Source organism: Chrysoperla carnea, chromosome 2 (assembly GCF_905475395.1).
Source record: "Chrysoperla carnea chromosome 2, inChrCarn1.1, whole genome shotgun sequence".
NCBI lineage: Eukaryota > Metazoa > Arthropoda > Insecta > Neuroptera > Chrysopidae > Chrysoperla > Chrysoperla carnea.
The window spans coordinates 96247725-96272716 of NC_058338.1; the positions used below are offsets into that span (position 1 = coordinate 96247725).

At 29.7% G+C, this 24992-nt stretch overlaps 1 protein-coding gene across 1 annotated transcript; it reads left to right on the plus strand.

Moving 5' to 3' along the window:
- The first annotated feature begins 13372 nt into the window (after positions 1-13372).
- Positions 13373-24450, plus strand: LOC123293092 (facilitated trehalose transporter Tret1-like). The gene is made up of 2 exons (XM_044873807.1): positions 13373-13541; positions 23022-24450. Exons 1-2 carry the CDS (start codon positions 13490-13492, stop codon positions 24380-24382), a joined length of 1413 nt encoding a protein of 470 aa, XP_044729742.1. The 5' UTR covers positions 13373-13489; the 3' UTR covers positions 24383-24450.
- The last annotated feature ends 542 nt before the right edge of the window (positions 24451-24992 follow it).

A 24992-nucleotide genomic window follows, 5' to 3' on the forward strand; every position in this document is an offset into this window, starting at 1 on the left:
TAATATGCATTTAATACTAGCGACGCCATCTATGTGTCAGACCGGGGACTTATCAGCCAACCTATTATGCTGGACATGTCTATAATTTTTATTAATAAAACAATTATACTTAACATTTTATATTTATAATGAATAATTAATTTATATATTAATAATTGACGCGAAATATTATAAAACTGGCATTATTTGAATTTGATCACGTGACCAAAGCATTGAGAGTATCTTACCCCTAAAAATTTGTCTCCAGTGAGACTACTGGACAGTGCTCGCAGTGTATATCGGAACGCAGCCCAAAAAATTTATACAACTAGAACACCGCAGGCCCAAAACTTGCGATATGATGAATGAGAGAAGACTGCCAGTGAGTTTGCCTGTGTCTAATTTATATGCCATAGACCTTTTCATCGATTTGCTTTTGTTTCGGACAATTGTCAAAAAACTATTCAATCTAAGAAAGTTAAATATATTTTATCTTTTTCAAGCAGCGCTTTTTGACAAGGATAGAAGATATAAGATATGTCTTTACTTGATTGAATTTCATTTTGTAAATGAAAAGCCCTATTGGCTACATATTGTTTACATTATTGCTATTAAGTAAATAGTTAAAAAACGACTTATGGAATATTATTTAATACATTAAAAGTTATTAGTATTATAGAAACGTCAAAAGAAACTTTATTTACATAACAAACACAATGTAAACAGTTTAATTTTTAATAAAATTAATGTGCCCTTAAATAATGACGTATTTCCGCAATATCGAGTAATAACAGCTAAACGCATAGATTTAGTCAGGTCAATACTTTCGTCATGACAAAACGATATAAAAGGAGCGAAGTTTATGTAAATTTTTTGTTGATCTCTTATATTTTCGACCAGTTTTAAAATTCTTTTATTGGGTTGGTAGATAGAAAAGTATCTTTGATGCGTGCATTAATTACGTGAGGCATTTTTAAGGATTTTTTAAAAATAATTTATTGGAGAGTGTAATTGCCCCGATTTCCCCTCTCTAGATCCGAGCTTGTGTTTATAACAACACGTATTTTTAACCAAAGTTCTCAAATACATGAATTCAGCGATCTAACTTTTTACATAAATGTTTGTGACATAGAATTTTCGATATCGGTGATGTCATCATGTACCAACATCATTTTTCTCATTTATATTAATCTCAAATATAGATTCTCAGTATGTACCAAGCCATAAACCGAGTCTGTACTTGTATGTATAGTGTTGCTTTAACATATATTTGTAAATGTACATATGGTAACAACAAGTGTTTATTAAAAAATCAATTGTGAATTAGTTTTATTTATTTACATAAAATAAAAGTTGTTAAACTTTGTTTAACAATTATTAATATTTGAAAAATATTTTTAAATCGTTTCTAATAAGTTTAAGTATGCAATAAAAAGGCATCAAATAAAATAAATATAAATAATTTTAAATTATTGTTTTTTTTATTTACTTATAGGGGCAGGTGTAGTACCTAGAATCAAAATTTACATTTATTTTTTTATTTTTTTTGGAAACGGAAATTTTTTCTGTTAATTTTTTCTAATTAGCACTCTAGACATTTCCAAAATAAAATTTTTCCCGCTTTTTTTTTGTCTCATTAGATAAAGTCCAAAAAATGTTATCTAAGTTATCGAAACCGTTTTTTAATCATTCATTTAATTAAAAATTTAATGTAAATGTTCAAATTTTTACAAAAGGTAATATAAACATCTTTTATGTATGGTTTTGAATCCAAAGAGTTTATATACAAAGAGAACTAGAGGGATATGCTAACCTGTAAGTGGATGCGATATGATGAATGAGAGAGAAGAGTGCAAGTGAGTTCTCCTTATCCCATGTCATAGTCATATGTCATAATCATATGATGCCTAGAGATTTTGTGTCTGTTCTTATATTTGTTTTGTACAAAGAGGTTATATACAGTTTTGTATTATTTTTTTCTGAAAAATGAAAAAGTGTTTAATATGCATACTAAGTACAGAATTTCTTTTTCACAAATATTATAGTTGAAATATTGATAGATGAAAGTGCACTTAAAGTTAAATAATAATTAAACTTAATAAAACTTTTCGTTAATTTTATTAAAAGTTCAACTGTTTATACTGTGTATGTTTTGTAAATAAAGTTTCTTTTCACGTTTGTATTTTTTGAATAACTTTTAATGTATTAAATTATATTCCATGAATCTTTTTTTAACTATTTACTTAATAATGTAAACAATATGTAGCCAATGACATATAGATTAGACAAAGACACAGGGGATCTCACTGGCAGTCTTCTTTCTCATTCATCATATCGCAAGTTTTAAGCCCTGACATTCTCTAGTTGTATAAACTATTTAGTATACTATGAATTGTCATAACAGACGGCGTCATGTATCATGGCGCACGATTCTGATGTGTTTTAATGTCACAATTTTTTTAAGCGAGTATATTTATTGCAAAACACTTAAATGTAAATATCATATTTCTTATAGGAATCATTTTTCTGGTCTCTACAATCGATTCGACGTATTTTTGGTACATCAAAAAATTTACTGGAAGTGTCTATTGTTCTTCAACACTGTGTGGCTTTTTTTTTGTTGACAATTTAAATATTCAACAAGCGAAAACAAACTATTGATTGAGTTAATTGTTGAAATATCACGTAGTAAAAGTGTTGATTATGCAATCGTTTATTTTGTACGTCATGTAAGTTAAGAAAGAGCCACTCTTACACACAAAGTAATAAGAGATGTGGCAAACCTATTTAAACCTAATTTGCGCTCTCACGGGTAAACAGTGATGTTTACGAAAAAATGTTTCTATCAAAAGCTGTTTATTTTTTTATAAGGAACATTTTTTACATTTAAACTTTTGTTCTAACTATAACGGTTTACAAGATGAGTCCTACAGACGTATACTTTCTCACGAAATTATAACTGCAAAATAGTTTAAATAAAATACAGTTCAAAAACTAAAACTCCGGCGACTACAGAATCACGCTCTTAAAAGTATGAAAACAATAAAATATTTTCATCTGAAATGGTTATGATAAGTAAAATCAGCATTACAGTCGGGGGACTTCTTTTTCGCCCCGTGGAAAAATTTTTTATCTTAGAGGTCCCCCGACTATAATGACGATTTTATTTACCATAACAATTTTAGATGAAAATACTTTCTTGTTTTTATACTTTTAAGGGCGTGATTTTGTAAAAGCTGGGGTTTTATTTTTTGAATTTTATTTAATTTAAAAATTATTTAATTGTAACGATCCGCGAAGTGCATGGGAAAAATCCGTACGAAATCCCTTGTGGAAATAAATCTGTTCTGGAACTCAAAATACACAGTTTGAAATTCAGAAAAAAAATGTGAGGTAAAACTATCTCTGAAAAAGTCTGAAAATATGAATTAAATTATTAATCAATCATTTAAGCAGCGGTAATAAATTGAGACTCTTTCGGAAGAAATATTCTCAGTTCTGTCTGCCAGAGAAAATTTTTCCAGAATTAATTAGAGATTTTGTGAAAATTTAGTTAGCTAAATAAAGTACCTAACAGTAAGACTTTTCAGAATTTATCAGTAAAAATTTAAACGTTTCACATTTTCGAATAAATTAATGACTTTAGGTGTTATCATATTGAATACTTCTCAGTTCTTAAGGAATATGATAATTCGCCAGGAAATTATTTAGAGTTTTTCTGACTTGTTTATTTGCTCTGAAGAGAACTCAGAATGATTGTATATTAAGTACTTATATAATATTTCTTCCTAAACAGTCTCAATCTGTTACCATTTTCTGTCATTAAATGATTGATTAATAATTTATTTGATATTTTCAGCCTTTTTCAGAGATGGTTTCACTTCACATATTCTTTTTCTGAATTTTAAACAAAATATTCTTTCGGATTCTAGAGTTCCGGAACAGATTTATTTCCACAAAAGATGCAATGCTTCAAGATTTTAATACCAGTCGAAGATACCGTTCTAACTTGCGTTTTGCAACAAAACTCCATTAAATCACGCCGCCGTAAGCATTTTTCTGCATATCTTAATCGCGAAAATTAGCAGACGGTATCGAAAATCTAGAGAAAGTTTTTTCAAATAAAAGCTATTTTGGGTATTGGGAACTGACATGGAGGCGTAGCTTAAAAAACATGCCGGAAAGTAACTTACACTTTTAAATGTTTAACGCATGTGATAGTTAAAAAAACATTTTTCTTTTTCTATTCGTCGGTTGGTGAAAATTTATTTATAATTAATGTGGACTTAGGTATGAAAATTAGGTAAAAATTATGCTCAAAGCTTTAAAGCTGGCGTGTTTACTCAAAAACAGAGATCGATCAACTTCAGAATAATTACAATAACCAGATAATACCTGGCAGTCACATTGAATGTTATGGAAGCGGCAGACAGAATTAGTTGCGAAATAAAATATAATTTTATGATCTTATCACAAATTAAAGTGTTTGAAGTCTATAAACGGGAAAAACAAAGATTTTTATAAATTTTACAAATGGATATATAAATAATATTTTAATTAAAAGTTATTATTATTTAAAGAATAACACTTTTAACACTGTACGATCGCCTGCCTTTGAAAATTTATGGAAAACTACTTTGCAATTTTTATTATCTTACTATCTCTAACTACACAAATTACTCTATTTTTTTATTTAACACGTTCTGTAAAAATTCCAACTTCCAATTTTAATTTTATTTATCGATAATTTATTATAAACAATTTATTGCTAATATAAACATTATGTATTCACTCGACAGTTGTAACCCATTAATAGTTTGTTTTTTCTACCACCAGACTGCGTGCCTCGATTTGTCAGTTCCTAATAGAACAAGAACTTCAAAAAATATCAAGTTTTATTTAAAAACAAAGTTGACCCGTGGTTGGCCATGAATGACGACTTTCAAATAACCGGTTCATTTTAGTCACCATGATATTGTTAATGAATAAACAAGCACAGCCTATTAGTACAGGTAAATAGAGTTTTTAAATCGAAATTTTTTTGAGAACAGTCTGATTAAGATGTAACACGGCTTATTTTGTTCGCAATTTAATTAAAAAAAAGGACATACTTTTAGAATTTTCCCTACGGCCCCCCTTTCATTGTAAATCCCCCAAAAACTTATTGTAAAACATAAAAATAGAAAATAAACCTACGTAGGTCGGTTTGGGATCGCTAAATCCAAACCCAAGCTTAATAAACTGTAAAAATTCAATAAGGTAGCCGGAAAATGTCGTTTTTCGCTGAAAAATTAATAGAAAATAGTGCCTTTAAGGGGATTTTGAGGTCGCTGAATTCAAATCTTAAGTCAAAAAATGTGAACATTTAAAATGATGACTGGGAAATTTTATTTCTATCCAAAAATGCACTTGTCGATGCTTCAAAATAATATAGTTAATTCTAATAAAAATTTGATGCAAAATATACGCTAACCAGGAGGTTTTCGAGGTCACTGAATTCAAATCTACAGCCGGAAAATGGGTAAATCCATTAGAGCAGAAAAAAAAAACAATTTGGAAAAGTGAAAAATTTTATACGATGTATGCAAGTTGTTGTTTCAAGCATTTATTGATTTATTATACAAAATTTTCACTGCCACTTGAGCTTTAAATTTTGGATTATCTCCATCTTTTGTTAAGATTGTATTATATTCTTCAGCAGGAATAGGTAAAGTAATTTTTTTTGTTTTAATTTCATCTTTACATTCAATGCCTTCCTCTTCTTCTGCTGCTTCTGGAATCGGTACGTAATTTGAACAATTTCCTTGGCAATTTATGCAATCTACTGGACAATGAACTTTTTTCTTTCTGCAGCCATACATACATACATAGTTTAAGAAACCTCCGACAAATTTATCGGGTGCGGAACTCTAAACTCGCAATTGAAACATAGCTAAGAACAGTCTCCATTAAATTACTTTTTTCCTTAGAACCTTCTCCAAACTGAAACGATTTTGAGGATCATAGCTTATTTTTTAGTTCTTCCGGGTACAGAACCCTATATAAACTCGCATTTAGCCATAGCTAAGAACACTCTCCAATAAATTACCTTTGAAAAATAACAAAATCTCTTTTATCTTTATATTTAATGCTGCCACATTTTGGTGGTAAAAATGACTATTTTCAGCGAAAAGCGGCATTTTTCAGCCGCATATTGAATTTTCATATTTTTTTGAGCTCGGTTTCGATATATTTTCTATTTTTTACTGTTTGCAAAATACTAACCATTTCGGAGGCTTAACGGAGGTTTCCAAAGAAAGGGGGGTCGATGGGGAAAATTCTAAAAGTATGGTTTTTTCTAAATTAAATTACGAAAAAAATAAGCCGCGTTACATTTTAATCAGACTATTCTCAAAAAAATTAGATACTCGACCCTGATTTTACATAAATAGCCTGCACTACAATAAATAATTGTTAACGATGCCCCTGATATTATCAAAGAAAAAAAATTGATGAGCACGACAATATTTAAATTTGTTGAAACGAGTTGGTTATTTTTGAAAACTTGATATCCAACAAATCATTGACATATACAGGGTTGCTCACGCTATTCGACAGGCTAAACGGCTAGATTTTGTTCTTTCAGGAATACATGAACGGTTACTTGCTGTACATTTTTAAATTATTTTCGTAATATACAGGATGACCGGAAACGCGAAATGTATCAAAGTTGTATTTTTTTACGATCAAAATAAATATATGTGTTTTTCATTAAGGTTTACCTCACTCTATATAACTTAACGGTTTTCGAAATATTCTGTATTTTCTGAAATTATAGTAGCAATTTTAACGTATAATTAATTTCTCAAAGGTTATATCAGTTTTTCAAACCAAATTTAACTTGGAGTCTACTAATCGTGTGAGATTCTTGTCACAACTGTGAATAATTGAATTACGAATACAGCCTGTTCCAAAATTATGACTTAAGAGTTAAAAGTTTTAAATGATAATAAGTTGTTTGTAAAAGTTTTAAACGAAAAAGTTTTAAATTGTAACTGTTAACTATCAAATACCATCAATTTACTTTAGCTAACTGTGTACGTTGTCATGAAAGAGGCTACGTTCGTCTACTAAGACTTCGATGCGGGTTCGAATTCAGGCAGCGGCAGTCGGAAAAATTAAAATTAATGGGGGCGTTAGAATTGATCACATTGTTGTCGCTTAGATAAGAACGAAGTAACCGACTCCATTCACATCAAAATTGTAAATGTATATTATATAGATGTAGTTAAAATAAATAAAGATTAACAAATAATGATGTGGGTGGCCTCTGTTATACATTTTCATGAAATATCTTATTAATTCTGAAAAGTCTTACTCTTACTTTAGCTAAATTTCCATGAAATCTCTGATTAATTCTGAAAAAATCTTCTAGAAAAGTCTAAAAACTCGTAAAAATGCAGTCTTTAAGCTGCTTAGTGAGCATTACATAGATTTTTTCACACTTTTTCAGAATATTTCAAAATTTTTTCGAAAATGTTTTTCAGAACACTGCAAGACTAAATTAGACTATTGGCAGAAAATATTTTCACCAGGGTGGCAATGATAAAAAAGAGTATACGAGTTTCAACGCCGCTAGATTGGGTCCAGTCATAAACTTTTCACCACCATATTTGTTTAAAATAAATTCTATTAGCAGAGCGTAGTTCCTTCGTTCGTTCGAAGTACCTCTGGGTTATGGATCCCAGCACGCTTCCAATGTGCCATTCTGCTCTTTGCAATAATATCGCAATAACAATATGTACCGATTATATTGTAAATATAGTAATTAGTATTTACAGAAGCCAAATACCAGATGGCATCCGTGCCTGTACATACGTGACTTTCTCCTCTATCTTATTGGTCGGGATAGCATAAGTGGAGGTATTACCCAGAGCTTATAGTTTATTACATAAATAGATAGGCAACTCTACCGTTTTTGTACCATCTAGGCATACCAATATCATTAGTATGACAGAATACATGCGTTAAGCGATGCATCTAAGTGAGAGGAATTATATATTTGTGTTTAGCATGTAATTGTCTCTACAAATACGATACAACAGATCTTCTGTTGTATGCATGCAGAGAGTGGGAGTTTTGTTGCATACAAGTATTATTAATTGATATACAATATCTGGATGACCGAGCTTTGCTCGGTGTTCTTAAAAAGACACAAATTTTATCACTAATAGAAGACAGTTTTAAATGTCTCCACACAAATACCAATTTGAATGTCCCGGTAATGTATTTTATTTCATTAACTACGATATACACCAATAGATGTCAGGAAGAGTTATAATTTGCATTGTATTTCATTAACTACGATATACACCAATGGATGTCAGGAAGAGTTATAATTTGCATTGCCGGTTTCAGTTTTTCATGAAAAGACGGATAAAACGACGTTTTTTAAAAATGAAACCTTGCTAGATCGACTTTTCGCCCCAAAAAACCCCTGCATACTCATTTTCATAAAAATCGTTGGAGCCATTTCCAAGATCGTTGATATATATATATATATATATATATATATATACAAGAATTGCTCGTTTAAATATATAATAAGATATGTATATAATACCTCTCACTTAGATGCATTGCATAACGCATGTATTCTGTCATACTAATGATATTTGTATGCCTAGATGGTACAAAAACGGCATAAAAAAATAATAAACGGCTGTATATAAAATATTGTTTTCCCAACAACCATTTAAATAGGAAAATGATTCTCCAAACTAATAGATGGTCCAATCATTTAATCTTGTAGAGCTATCTAGAGTAAGGCACCTTCTTAGACCTAAAAATAGTACAAATATCTCAGGGAGTTGCACATCTGTTTTAAATAAAAAATTATAATCTGTGGTATTCCCGACTGTGTATTATACATTGATACAGCAATAAGTTTTTAAACCTTCTTATGAAATATATCAGAGTATGAATAACGTTGTCCTTGTCCTTGTCCTTAGTTTTAGTAGTAATAATTTTTTTTTTGGTAATGTAGGACACTAGTGTATTTGGTTTTCAATTTTTTATTTAAACGTTTCGACCTCAATTGGCTCTTTTTCAAGTCTCTAGAACAAATTTAGCAATCAATAAGTTTTTTCTGTTTTAAAGTCTTACCTAAAAAGATTGTTTACACTTTGAACAATGAATTACATAAATAAATATTTAAGAACATATATATTTATTTAAAAAAATTAAAACAAAAATCTAAATTTTATTATCTGTTATAATTATTAAAACAGATTATTGATTGTTAAATTTGTTGTAGAGTCTTGAAAAGACCCAATTGGGTCGAAATGTTACCAAATAAAAAATTTAAAACCATAATTCCCAAGAAAACCAAATAATATCAGAGTATAATCATGTTATTTTCAAGTTTGTAACACTTAGAAATATTGATGCTACAAACAAAATTTTGGAATAGATGTACATAAAATCACCTAGAGATCGTAGTCCTGCAACAACAAATACGACTTCGACCATCTCCAAAACCTTTTCGACAAAAGTGTCACCGCAGACTCTTCTAAAGGAGGTGTTTGAGGAATGCAGTCTCGATCCAATCGTGACCAGGTCCATGCTGGCTAATCTCTACAACAACTTACCTAATAGAGGGTCCAAAATCAAATTCACAAAGTTAACAAACCGAATTACCGAGGAGTTTAACCTTCCGCCCGTTGAAAAAACCGGCCTATCTTCTGGATCCCAATCCGAAACAGACCTACAGAGCTACTAAGTTCATCCAAACATTGTATTTAAGTACAGTCGCCAAGGACTTGGGTTAAGTCAGAGCGACTTTAAATAAACACGAAAAAAAAAAAACACCAATTTAAGTCTATTTCAGTTTATCCGGTCGCCCGAAATTTTTATAGTGTTCTCAGGACGTAAAAACTGAATTAGAGTTCATAAATGTGCAACATGAGACATTCTTGTAAACCGTAACAGATAGAAGAAAAGTTTAAACATAAAAGTTGTTCCTTATAAAAAATTTAACAATTTTTGTTTGAAACAGTTTTCCGTAAATGTCATTGTTTTCCCGCAAGGGCGCCAATTAGAGAAAAAATTTTGATGTCTTCTCCTAAACTATAAAAAATAGAGAACTAACATTGTGAATAATTTTGGAATAACAGGAAACATATTTCTATAAAATTTTCGAAAAACGAAACAAATGACGGCCGAAAGGCTGCCATAATTGTGTTGGTTTTTTAAACTTTTCTAATTTATTAAAAATAATGTAAACACTGGGATTTAACACTGTCTAGGATATTACAACAATTAATTAAGTCAATTGATTATTTTCCCTTGTTTTTCAAAAAATTGATTTGGCCAAAAATTGATAATTCTAATGAGGCTAAATACTCCAGTAAACGAGGAGAAAAAAAGACGAAATCTCTAAATTTTGACATATAGCACTTTTGGTCCAGGGGGTGGTAACCACCGGTTCAACGAGAATCGATAAAATAATGAATTCTATGTAAAAAGTGTCACTCAAGTATATTTCGAAAAGTCAATTTCTGAGTTATTGGCGATTGAAATTCGGAGTATTTAACGTTAAATAACTGAAAAATTGGACATTTTTTTTAAACACTTTTGAAAATACCTACTCTAAAAACTCTTGAAAATGAAATTGTAAGTCATTAGCACGAAAATTAACGGAATTAATATGAAAAGGAAGTTGCTCGTACCATTTTTTTATGTTTTATGCAGCACAAAAACTGATAAGTTTACCACGGGAACTAATGCTTGTCGCTTTCCAATTTACTTTATTTAGGTATTGACAACACTCATAAAGTTTTAGCAGTTTCGGATAAATAGTTTCTGAAAATTTGCAATTTAAATGAAAAAAATACTTTCGAAAAAATTGTCTTTATCGTTAAATAACTCGAAAAATAATAAAGTTAAACAAAAAACAGTTTTGAAAGTAAAATATTCTGCGGAATGAGAGCTAAATTTTTGCTCTTTAAACTTTTTTTGTAATTTTCTTATTTTTCAAGTTTTTTAACAAAAAAGAAATTTTTTTGTTTTTTTCGAGAAATTTTTTTTTACATTTAAATTGAAAAATTTTAAACACTATATTTCTAAAACTGCTAAAAATTTTTGAGCATCTAAAACTGTTTTCAGTATCTACATAAAGTCTATTGGACAGCGGCAAGCAATTATTATTAATTATAATTTTAGTTCCCGTCGTAAATTCATCAGTTTTTCTGCTGAATAAAACATAAAAAAAGATACGATTAAGTTTTTTTTCATTATAACGCCGTTAATTTTCGTGCGCAAATTACAAGAAATTGTTTTTTTCATTTTCAAAGCACTTTGATAGTACTTTAAAAAGCGTTTGAAATATTTTTTCAAAAAACGTCAAATTTTTCAGTTATTTAACGTTAAATACTTCGAATTTCAATCGCCAATAGCTCGGACAGTATTGACTTTTCGAAATATGTTTCAATCACACTTTTTGCTTCGAATTTTTCACTATCGATTCCCGTTGTAATTTTAAATGTATATTTTTCTACCCTCCTAGGCGGGGTGGCTACCACCCGCTGGGGAAATGTGCAAGTTGGTATATTACTTTTGTTTCTTAGTTATCTACTTACCGTTGAATTTTCAAATCAATCAGAGCTATAGGAAAGAATTTAGAGATTTAATCCTCGTTTACTAGTTGGAGAATAAAAATCAGTGTGGTTTTGTAGTCTGCATTAGTGATGGGACGAATGTTCGCATTCCCGAATTTTTTAAAATTCACATTCACAAAAAATGATGCGAATGTTTTGCGAATGCTTTTGACAAAAAATCATCGCCATTTTGTATCATAAATTGCAAAATAACCCCAAACTTCACTAATATGTACTGTACTCATATTTTTAGATCACTTTTTAATCCTGTTAAATTTGAATGTTGGACAAATGCAATAGGGTATTCCACTATTTTTGAAAAAGTACTTCAAAATGTTGATTTTGCTAATAAAAAGCCACCAAAAATTTTTTTCGGAAAAATACACACGCTTTCTTGCCAAAAACTTAAATTAAAAACCTTTAATTTTAAACCTTTTTTAAACTGTCAAAAACGCTGGCATCCAATTTGATGACATAATATGGGTATCACTATACGAAATAACACAAATAATTTTGACAGATATATTCATAGACATCAGATTATAATATAAATATTTATTATCCATGGATATATATCATACCCAGCTGTCTACACTTGACTAACTGATGATCTATGACTTATACCGCTATGACATTACAGCAGGGCTTACCCGCGCTTTAGGTCACGTGATATACAGTTTAAAAATTACTATTTTTAATTTTAATATTATTAAAGAAAAAAGTGCTTTTATCACTCGAAATCAGAATGTTTACGTATATTTTTATATAAATTTTATTTTTTTTCAAATTTTATGATTCATTTTTGACTAACGATAATACCCTATTATAGTAAACTAACTTCAAATAAAAAAAAATTGCTTTTGATAGACTTATACGACGGATTATATGCAGGATTATTGGATTATAATGAAAAATTATAGGTATTAGCTCGATCCGTGCGGAATTTCGCTTCCCGTGGCTACCATAACCAATGGCTACCCTGTACCTGTGACTAAAAAACAACAACTTTCGTAGAAAAGTGGTGAAAATATCAAAAGTTATTAAATTAATATTAGGGGAATATGTTTTAAAAATAGTTTCATTTGAAATATCTTTACAGTTGCTGATTCACTTCTTAATAATGTCTTCAGTATTAGGAAAACATCTATAAAAATTGTTACATTCGAATCATGTTTGCCTGATACACTTATTATTCAACTCATTTAAATTATAGAGATACCTATATTCTTTCGTTAAATTTATTTATTATTTGTCTAGACTGTTTTTTCTTAAGCGGTAAAATTTTACTCGTGAGTATATTCTTCGCCAGAAGCCAACATGATAAGCTTGAAAATGAGACGTGAACCATGAAATTTGATGAAGGAATAAGGAAAATAAACATAAAATGGACATAAAAAAAATATGCTGGAAAAATAAAATAGAAGGATTAATTAATCCAGTAAATATATTAGAATTTGTGAGCGCTTCATTTGAAGGTTAACATGTACAAAATTCAACATTTGTCCCATCACTAGTCTGCGTACAATTTATTAAAATAATTATGAAACACACTGTAATTGTTCACATTTATTTAGCTATATAGCTATTGAGTTAAATTACACAACAATATAAACGTTAATTTATTGACATTGAATGTAGTAAATATTTTAATATAGATAAATATTGCAACAATTCAAAAATTTTATTTTATATAAATCATAATCACTAGTCACTCATTCCATTGTTATCACTTATAATTGAACTTCATTGCTAGCTACTACTACAGAGTCATGATCGACGCGACGTGACGATTAGTTAATTGTTGAAACAACTATAAATATGATCGTAAATAAATTCAAAGTGAATTTTGATAATTAATTATTTAAAAAAAAAAAATGTTTACAATTTGTCAAGGACAATTATTGCAGTTTTATGCAACGTTTGCAGGTATTTAAAATATTTTTATTAATTTATACAAATTTTTAGTAATAAGATGTTGTAAATTTATACTAAGTTCTAAGTAATTCAGGATTAATTTCGATTTATTATTTATGTTTAAAAATTTCTTTCAATATTAGTACAAGTAAAGTAAGTATCTAAAAGAAAAAAAATTAATGCATCTTTGAAATTTTCCACATAACTAAATTGATTATTAGGGTGTAAACACTTCGTAAAAAAAAGTAGACCTCTCACGGGTGTACCTAACCCCCTTTTTTACGAGGTAGTTGGGGGTTTAATCATTTTTTTACAAATTACAAAAAAACTATGCATCAAATAAAAAAAAAACTTTAATTAAAAGTTCTAGCTGAAGTATTTGTGAACATTGTCGTTTTTTTTTTTGCGACTTTCTTGCTTCAAAGTGTTCATTTTCTCCAAAATTATAAAAAAAGTGTGTTGAATTTTTTTCGTTTAACTTCAACTAGTGGTTTTGTGAAATAATCTAGAAAACAAAAAAAAAAACAAAAAAATTCCAGAATATAGGTACTTGCAAAAATTTGGAAATTTTCGAAATTTTTGAAAGTATTTTGGAGACGCCCCCAAGGGTAACAAGGGAAGTTTTAAAAAAAAAAAAATAATCCAAACAAAAGTTGTTTATTTTTTTATAAAAAATAACTTTTACATTTAAACTTTTGTTCTATCTCTAACGGTTTACAAGATGGATAGTTTTTAATTTGATTGAATGAGCAAAAAAATTCCATTTTAAAATTGGCGTATCACGGTCAATTTTGAAGCTAGAGTGTCGCAAAAAAAATGAAAATTTGCAGAAATACTTTAGCCAGAACTTTCAATTGAACTTTTTTTTATTTGATGCATAGTTTTTTTATTAAATCCCCGATTACCCCCCAACAATGGGGGTTAGGTGCGCCCCTGAGAGGTCGAGACTTTTTTTACACTCTAATAAACAAATAATAAATAAAATTTCAAAGATGCATTAATTTTTTCTTTATTACCATGATATTCTATTTTATTTTATAAGACTACATGTTTAATATAAATTTTTACATTTTTCCCAAAAGGGTTGATCTTAAGGACGTTCCCAAAAAATCACATTTTCGGATAATTATCTTTAAATCGTGTATATGCATTTACTGTATACTCCAGTAAACGAGGCTAAAATCTCTAAATTCTTTCCTATTGCTCCGATTGACCTGGAAATTTGGGATTAACTTTTGTTCATCTTCTAGATCAAAAGTTGTATGGTACCTAGTGGTGCTTTTGCTCAGAAAATGTGCAAAGGAAATCGATAAAGCGATGAAATCTAAGCAAGAAGTATCATTTAAGTATATTTGAGTTATTGGCTATTTGGACTAAGAGCCAGCGCCTACTAGACATATGTTAAAGTATAAAAGCTGAAAATTTTTTTGCGTATTCTCACTGGTGTAGGTAACAATGTTTGGAGGTTACAAACCTTAACTAACGGTGTCTTCGGTAGGTATCAGGTAATCTAGGGACGCAGCGTTAAATTATAAAAGCTGAAATTTACACAGAGTGTTCAAATGACCATTCTAATTAAGTCAATATTGAAAAGGCCAAACGTATCCGAAGGGTCTAACACTCCCCCAGACGCGGTAGAAGGTCAAATGCTCTGAGGAAGCATTGCTTAGGTACATGAATGCATTTAAGAGAGTATTCGTGCAGTTCAAATTTTATAATTAAAGAAAATATAATAATTTTTAAATAACCCGACATGTTCGAAAGGTTGAACACCCTAGTGAATAAAGGCTAGCTAGAACTATACATGAGAGAGCATGAGAAAACTGTTAAGTGAATTTGATGCAAAAAAAATTATTTAATCAGAGTACATAGTAATTTAATTTAGATTGTTTATTTATTAAAATAAGTAAATAAATTTAGCTTAATATTAATTAATGGTATAAAGTCGAATGCATCGATAGGTCGTTACTTATGTACGTGAATAAATGGAAATAAATATTTATCAGTATTTTTGAATTTATTAGTAATTTTAAAATAATATAAAATAAACATAAATAAATATGTATTATTCAATAATCATGACATACATAACCTAAAAGATTTCGAATAATTTAGTTAATATAACACAAGTCGAAGGTTGTGTTTCGAAAGAAAATTTTAGAAGACAAATTGCAGTGAAATAAGTTCATAATCATGGAAGAAAATGTAGATTGTGTATTTTGTGCATATGACCTTCTACCGCATCTGGGGGAGTGTTAGACCCTTCGGATACGTTTGGCCTTTTCAATATTGACTTTGAATTGGCATTTGAACACTCTGATACTTACCGAAAGCACCGTTAGTCAAGGTTTGTAACCCCCAAACATTGTTCCATACAAAAGTGAGGATACGCAAAAAAAATTTCAGCTTTTATACTTTAACGTTTGTCTGGCATTCGCTGGCTCTTACTCTATTGAAATTCAGAGTTGTTAACGTTAAATGACTGAAAAATTTGACGTTTTTTGAAAAAAGTATGCCGTATACTTTTGAAAGTATTATAAAAACCTTGAAAATGAACATAGTTTCATAGTTTCTCGTACATTTAGTCAGCTCAAAAACTGATGAATTTACCACGGCGCGGCAACTAAAATTAATACTTGCCACTGTATTATTACTGTATTTCCAATTTACTGTATTAAGATACTCAAAACATGCTCAAAAAGATATAACAGTTTCGGATAAATAGTTTTCGAAATATTGCAATTTAAATAAAAAAAAATTTTTTTTTGAAAAAAACGAAAAAATTGTCTTTATTGTAAAATAACTCGAAAACGAATAAAGTTACAAAAAAAGTTTAGAAAAAAAAAATTTTTCCGAAGAATATTTTCCCTTACAAACTTGTTTTGTAAGTTTAACAATAAAGACATTTTTTTTTTCGAAATAATTTTTGCATTCAAATTTCAATATTTCAAAAAGTATATATCCGAAACTGCTAGAACTTTTGAGCTTGTTGTCAGTACCTAAATAAATAAAGTAAATTGGAAAGTGGCAAGCATTAATTTTAGGTCCCGTGGTAACGGAAATCAGTTTTTGTGATGAATGAGACATAAAAAAGGTACGAAAAAAGAATTTACTTTTCATTACAACTCGGTTAATTTTTGTTCGTGACTTAATACTTTTTCCATTTCAAGGTTTTTTATAGTACTTTCAAAAGTATATACCTTCATAAGAAAAATTCAAATTTTTCAGTCATTTAACGTTAAATATTCTGAATTTCAATCGCCAATATTCTGACTACTTTTTGCTTAGATTTCATCGTTCTATCGATTCCCGTTTCCATATTAAACATATATTTCTATCCCGTAGAAGGGGTGGTTACCATCCCCTGGACAAAGCACCACTATAGGCATCAAATAACTTGGTGTTGAGGGTGAACAAAAGCGAATTTCATCGACATCGGTGCTATAGGTTAAAATTTTGAAATTTAGTCTTTTTTCTCCTCGATTATTGGAGTAAAAGAAAAGGAAGCATTTGATCGAGGAATCGACTGCTAATTAGTATATTTTTATCGAAGCTAATTTTTATTGAAAATGTTTGTCTGAGTGTACTTAAAACAAAGTCATATTTATCCGAACTTATGTTTTCTCGATGAACACCCATATGGTGGGACACAAGTACGGAAGTAACTTACTTCCAAACACCATATTCGCGTTATTTTTAAACCCCGAACTAAAAAAGGGGTGTTATAAGTGATCGCTATGTGTGGCTGTCTGCCTGTCTGTCTGTAGCATCGTAGCGCCTAAACGAATGAACCGATTTTGATTTTCTTGGTTTTGTTTGAAAAGTAATTTAATAGAGAGTGTTCTTAGCTATCCAGTGCGAATTTAGGGTTCCGCACCCAAAAAAAATTGGTGATTATCTTCCAAATCGACTCAGTTTGGAAAAGGCAATTTAATGAAAAGTGTTCCTGAGTTCCATACCCAAAAAATTTGTCGGAAGTTTTTTAAATTTTGTAAATAGTGTATTCTACTATTTTTGAAAAAGTACTTCAAAATGTTGATTTTGCCAATAAAAAGCCACCAATAATTTATTTCCGAAAAATACACACGCTTTCTTGCCAAAAACTTAAATTAAATTTTAAACCTTTTTTAAACTGTCCAAAACACGGGCATCCAATTTGAAGACGTAATATCGGTATCATTACCTACACGAAATAACACAGATAAGTTTGACTGATATATTCATAGACATCTGATTATAATAAATATAAATATTTATTATCTATGGATATATTATACCCAACTGTCTACACTGAACTAATTGATGGTCTATGGCTCATACCGATATGACATCACAGCAGGGCTTACCCGGGTTTTAGGTCACGTGATATACAGTTTAAAAATTACTATTTTTAATTTTACTATTTTAAAAGAAAAATGTGCTTTTATGACTCGAAATGAGAATATTTAAGTATATTTTTACATAAATTTAAACTTTTTTCAAATTTCATGATTTATTTTTGATTAACGATAATACCCTATTTTACTTATACATTTTAAAAACTATTGTATTTTATATTATGGACAATTCCCAGCATTTTTTGATTCTTGATATTTCTTACTTAAAGTCACTCGTTTGTGTTGAAAATTAAGATTATTTTGTGTTTCCGATCAAAAATTTAATTTGAAAGTCATTAGTTAATATGTTTTGGACAATTCTAGGTATTTTTTATTCAATACAGTTTCCAACAAACCTCACCGTTGTCGATATACAAAGATTCATTCCTTTATTTTGTTTATTTACATACATTCACATGTAAATGTAGTATATTAAGTTTAGTCCCAAGTTTGTAACGCTTAAAAATAATGATGCTAGGAAAAAAATTTTGTCATAGGTGTTCACAAAATCACCTAATTAGTCCATTTCCGGTTGTCCGTCCGTCCGTCCGTCTTTGGACACGATAACTCGAAAACGAAAGAGATATCGAGCTGAAATTTTTACAGCGTACTCAGGTCGTAAAAAGTGAGGTCAAGTTCGTAAATGAGCATCATGGGTCAATTGGGTCTTGGGTCCGTTAGAGATAGAACAAAAGTTTAAATGTAAAAAATGTTTATTATCAAAATTTAAACAACTTTTGTTTGAAACATTTTTTCGTAAACATCACTGTTTACCCGTGAGGGCCCCAATTAGGCGGAAATTTTATAATATGAACTATACTTGATTATCAGTTATGTATGTGTCACATGTTTGTATGTGTAATGTGATAAAGAAATCAACACTGACTATGCATGGTATTTCAACAATTAACTCAGTCAATTGTTTGTTTTCACTTGTTTATCATAAAAAGGACTTCAAGAAAATCAAATAAATATAAATCAATTAACACGCAATATAAACTTTTTTCATAATATTAAAGGGTTTTTATGCTTGATTGACAATTATTATTAAAATTTCCCTGGATGAAATTTTTTTTCCTAAAGATGGTAGTGGCAAAGAAGCTCCATACATTGGATGCTTCTCCTCGCTCCACCTTCTTCAAGTGCATAACCATATTCCCTGAAGTTTTAATTTCGTCTATACGTAAAAAAAATATTTTTTTTATTATTTTATTTATTTGTTCAAACGTTTATATATCGAAAACGGTGAGGTAAGCAGGGTATCTCTTCGATATTTCTCACATCGAGCAATCTCGAGATATTTGTCTTCAGTCGAGACAGGAAGAAAACTCAATAATTCGAGAACTCGAGAAATCAATTAAGTTAATATAAATAAGTATAATTAAACTACATATTTAAAATAAAAAATTAATGCATCTTTGAAATTTTCCACAGTTGTTTATTAGAGTGTAAACACTTCCCAAAAAAGTCGACCTCTTAAAGGCGTACCCAACTCCCTTTTTGTGGGGTAATTGGCAGTTTGAATCAGTTTTTTACAAATAACAAAAAAATTTGCATTAAATAAAAAAAAGTTTTTTTTTTCAACTCTCTAGCTTCAACCTTGACCAAGGTATGATAATTTTAAAATGGAACTTTTTTGCTCATTCAATCAAATTAAAAACTACCCATCTTGTAGACCATTCGAGAAAGAACAAAAGTTTAAATGTAAAAGTTCGGAACATTATTATATAGAAACTTATCGAATATTCGATATTAAGTCAGTGTCGAGATGACTTTATAAATCGATTTTTTTCTCGATACAGACATTTTCCACTTTTGATGTTCGTACGCGTGCCAACAAACCAGACGGGAAATTCAATTCCCGCCAATTGAACAAGTTTTCGAAGTTTTCGCTAAAATTTGCCGCCCCTCAATTCTTGCCGCTGAAGACGACTGCCTACAATGCCTGCATGGTAAATCCGGGCCTGAAAGTTCCTTATAAAAAAATTAATAACTTTAAAATAAAAAAAGAATTTCAGTTATTTCAGTATACTGGGCAACGAACGCCTACTCTAGAAAAAAATATACAAAACTGCAATGACAATTAAGCCAACAACAACGGAGAATGAGCGCCTATTACTCGTTGAAAGTCTAGTTTATAAGAAAAAAGCTTTGAATTAACATTTGATTGATTTGTTTGAATTAGTTAATTCTTGAATTATGGTTTATTTCATCGAAATACTGTGATTTTATTCAAATAGTTATCTGAATATGTACTAGTAATTTTATTGATTAATTTTACCAATATTTTTTTTTTTTTAAATTTTTGAATTATGATTTGTTTAATGGAAAGACTGTGATGTTATTAAGTATTAACATAGTTATTTATAAGCGTATTGGAATTTTTTTTCATTTAATTTTTCTAATTATTTTTTATTAAATTAAAGACATAATAATAGCTGTGCGAGTAATTTAATTTATTGTTTATTTTTAATTTGTTAATTAATAAATTCAATTTATGGTATCTAAAAATTTACCATTTGATACTTGGACTAAGCGTCCGACTAGAACAAGTAGTCAATTTACAAAATATTTCGTTGCAGGGCAAACTCAACACGAAGGGGTCGATAAAGGGGTTACAAATGTTGGGTAAAAAAACTAACAGCTGAATGTTTGGCGGTGAAGGGGAGTGGAGGTTTAAAGGGATAGAAAACGGTTTTTTGCGATTTGCGGCGTAAATACTCGTTTCAAAAAAATTAACATGTAATAGTTCTAGACAGTAAAAAAATCTAGAAATTTTATTTTTATCATGTTTTAATATAACCTCAAAATTTTCGAGTAAAACGCAAAAAACAATTTCCTTGGTTCTTTTTTATTCCGCGAAAAAAATGCAATCGTTATGTAATTTGGTACAATTGAGTCTATTTGAATTCCTAATAGCTTGGTATTTTTTTTTTCGAAGTTAAGTAGTTTCTGAGAAATTGGTAAAAAAGACCTTTTTTTAAAGTCGTTCAAAAAGATTTATTTTTTTAACGATATGAACTTCTACACAATATTACATCAAATATGTAATTTGTACTGCATAAAAGCTTATAAAATGTTTTTAGGAACCACGCTATTAGCAATTTAAATAGACTCAATTGTACCAAATTACATAACGATTGCATTTTTTCGCAGAAAAAAAATAAAAACCAAGAAATAGGTTTTTTGCGTTTTACTGGAAAATTTTGAGGTTATGTTACAAAATGATAAAAATAAAAGTTCTAGATTTTATTATTGTGGAGAACTATTACATGTAACCTTTAAATCGTCACCTCTCCTCACCGACAAACATTCAGCTATTAGATTTTTTACCCTACATTTGTAACCCCTTTATCGATCCTTTCCCGTTGAGTTTGCCCTGTAACGAATTTTTTTGTTAAAAAAAGTAGTACGCTTACACTATTAACTGATCTCGGTAATCAGTCTAATTTTGGAACGAAGCACTTATTGGAAAAAAATCTCGCGTTTTATTAAAAATTTCAAAATTTTTCGCGATATTCAAGAAACTCGAGAAATCCGGTTCAAGAATTCTCGTGCCTCGAGAAATGGAAGAAGTCGAGAAATGAGAAACCCTAGTCAAAAACAAGAATCGTTCAAAATAAAAAGTCATATAGTTTTCAAATCAAATTTTTGACCAAAGCCAAAAAATAATCTTTATTTTCGTCAATAACGATTTTTCGACAAAAATTTGGTCTTTTTTTTAACGCAAATAATCGAAAATTGTGAGGTTTGATGAAAATTGTCATAAGTCAAAAATTACTTACAATTGTCCAAAATATAATTTCAAATGGCTTTCAGATTAAAGTTTTACCAAAACCAGAAAATAATCTTTATTTTCTACAATAACGAGTTTTCGGCGAAAATCCGCATTTTTTTTCCAAATGCTTATATCTCGAAAACGGTGAGCTTAGGTAAAAAATATCAGCTATCAAAAAATGTTGGGATTTTAGATAATAAATAAATAATAAATTTTTTATTTGATTCAAGACTTTACAATCTTTTTACAAAGAGTTCCCACATTAATGAATGAAAACAAAAATTATTCGAAATAGTAAGAAAATTCGAAATAGCAAAGATTGTCTCCGGAGGTATTCGACCAATTTTAGTTTGTAGTTTTACTACCTGAACCAAATATTGGTGTCAAAGACTTGAATATCGATATACACGATATACAGGCAGTGAAGAAAGTGATTCAGATGTACCGGCGATTCATTAATGATAGGTAGTGAATCAATTATTGAATGAATACTGACTCTGGATGGCCAAATGAAAAACTGAATGTGAAAACAATTCCGCCGTACCAGAGTCGGTAGCTCATCTTATCGAAGCATGCGACCAATATTTGTACCCTAATATAAAAATGTTCTTACAAATATTGATAACTCTTCCGATGAGTCTAACTATCGCAGAAAGATCGTTTTCTGTACTTCGCGGGATAAAATCTTGGTTGCATGCCTCAATTCCAGGAAAGTATATTCGGGCTAGCTCTTCTAAACATCTGGATATCGTGAAAAAAAAGCTTGAATTTGTTATAAGTAAGCACCTAAATAAAATTATTTTATGTAAAATGTATAGTAGAGAAGAATTTAATTTGAAGAAATTTCATCAAAATTTGTTCAGTAGTTTAGAGTTTAAATGTGACGACATTGTGTTGTTCAAACATTTACTTTCGTAATTTGTGAGCGAACAAACTACGATGTTACAGGTTTATTAATTTACTAGTGTCCGCCCCACGGCTTTGCCCACGAGGACAAATACACTGTAAAAGATCTTGGTAAGGGTGCCATATAATTTTGTAAACATATCCTTTGTACTTTGCCTATGGATTTGCACTGTATCGATCATGAGCGAGTTCATACTCTGATTTGCATTTGGCCGATTTTCCAGCGCTCTTGGAGTCATACGGAATCCAAGCAATCATGACATAGTATATATTCTTTACAAACATGAATACCATCTATCATTCCTGCCTGATAACTTTCAACAATATAACAGATACTCTTGAAATTTTGCAGTGGCCTCTTGGACCATTAAGTTTTATAGCATTTTGACTTAAGTCCTACAAACTCGTAATTGTGTTTTTTTTTTGTTTCAGCAACATTTTCAATATTCTCATATGGCGTTCAACATGGTTGGACTGCACCTGCCATAGCAAAATTACTATCAAACGAATCCACAATACAAATCACAGAAGCAGAATCATCTTGGCTAGCATCCATTGAAATGGTCACATTAGCAATATCGTCCATAATATGTGTGAACATCTCAAAATACATAAGTGCAAGAACTGTGTGTATCTTGCAAGTGATTCCTTCGATAACTGGATGGCTTCTAATTGCTTTTGGAACTAACGTTTATTATTTTTACATATCACGTGTGCTGGTTGGATTCGTAGACGTTTTCGATTTTCTATCAATACCAGTTTATTTAAGTGAAATATCAAATCCAAATATTCGTGGAGCATTAATGTGCGTGATTCCTTTAATGTGTTGTGCTGGCTCCATTTATTCTTATTTTTTCGGATACTTATTATCAATACAAACATTTGCTTTAATTTCTTTATCAATACCGTTAATTAACGCGTTACTAATGATTAAACTACCAGAAAGTCCTTACTACTTAATTTTTCAAAATCGTTTCGATGAGGGCAAACAAGTTCTTCAACAATTACGTGGTAAAGAAAATATTGATATTGAGTTTGAGATTATCAAACGTAATTTAGATGAGCAAAAATCTCATGAGATTAGTTGGCATAAATTATTTACGAATTCATTAAATCGTAGTGCATTGATCATTATTATTTCTGTTACAATGATTCAACAAATTTCTGGTGGACAAACCATTGGATCTTATCTACATTTAATTTTAGAAGAAACTAATTTGGATATTAATATTGAAGTGACAGCAACAATTTTTCCATTCGTACAATTATTTACATCGATTGTATCAGTTTTTATTATTGATAAAGTTGGGCGCCGAAAACTATTGTTATTTTCGTGTTTTGGATGTATACTGACGTTAATCTCTTTGGGAATATATTTTTATTTTGAAAAGAATCGAGAGCAACTTTATTGGATACCATTACCAAGTATCTACCTGTATTCGTTCTTTTTCAATTCGGGATTAGCAGATATTGGTTTAATTCTATCAGGTGAACTCTTTCCCACTTATATTAAAACATATGGGGCCGCTATGGGTTGTTTAACGTATGGATTATTTGGATTCATTGCAAATAAATTGTATCAAACAATGGTCGATCTTGTTGGATTATATTTTGTATTTTGGTTTTATAGTGGTGCCACTCTTTTAGGTGTATGTTATATTTATTTCGTTTTACCAGAAACAAATTGTAAATCTTTAAGTGAAATTCAAGTAATGATGAATAAAAGTACATCCAAAAATAAAAACATTGCATTAGATGGTTTAGGTGTGAACACTATAAGCTCTAAGTTATAGGTATTGTGCAATAACTAAAGGTAGGGCCCAATCTAGGTATTTTGACGCTCCGGGTAAAAAAAATATTCTCCGCCTTTTACACTAACACTATACAGGGTGTTCTGTTATTGACTAGGCCTAACGTAGGCCTACAGAATAAGCTCATAAAGACGAAGAAAAAGCTATTTACTAATTATGGATCTGAGGCCTACTTTGCGAGATAATTAACAAAATAAATTAATATAATATTAATAAAAAGTAAATAAGTTTATCGAATTACAGTTTAAGAAGATATTGAAGGCTGGTATTGTGTTGTTACATAAACTAAGAAATAATAATAATAATAATAAATACAAGCATTCCCACTGATGGTGACTCAGTCAACTGATTCAGACATGTATTGTTTTATTTTATATATGTATTTATACAGATATACAATATTATGTATTTCTTGAGTGTTTTTATTTTATGTATGCAAATAAAAATGTAAAACAACCTCCTACCAGGCTTGAATATCTTATTGAACTGTGATTCGATAAAGTTATTTACTTTTTATTAATATTATATTAATTTATTTTGTTGATTATCTCGCAAAGTAGGCCTCAGATCCAAAATTGATAAATAACTTTTT

Coding starts and splice junctions, on each gene's coding strand:
- LOC123293092 (XM_044873807.1), top strand. CDS start 13,490: ATGTTTACAATTTGTCAAGGACAATTATTGCAGTTTTATGCAACGTTT. Junction 13,542..23,021: donor GTTTTATGCAACGTTTGCAG/GTATTTAAAATA, acceptor TTTTTGTTTCAG/CAACATTTTCAATATTCTCA.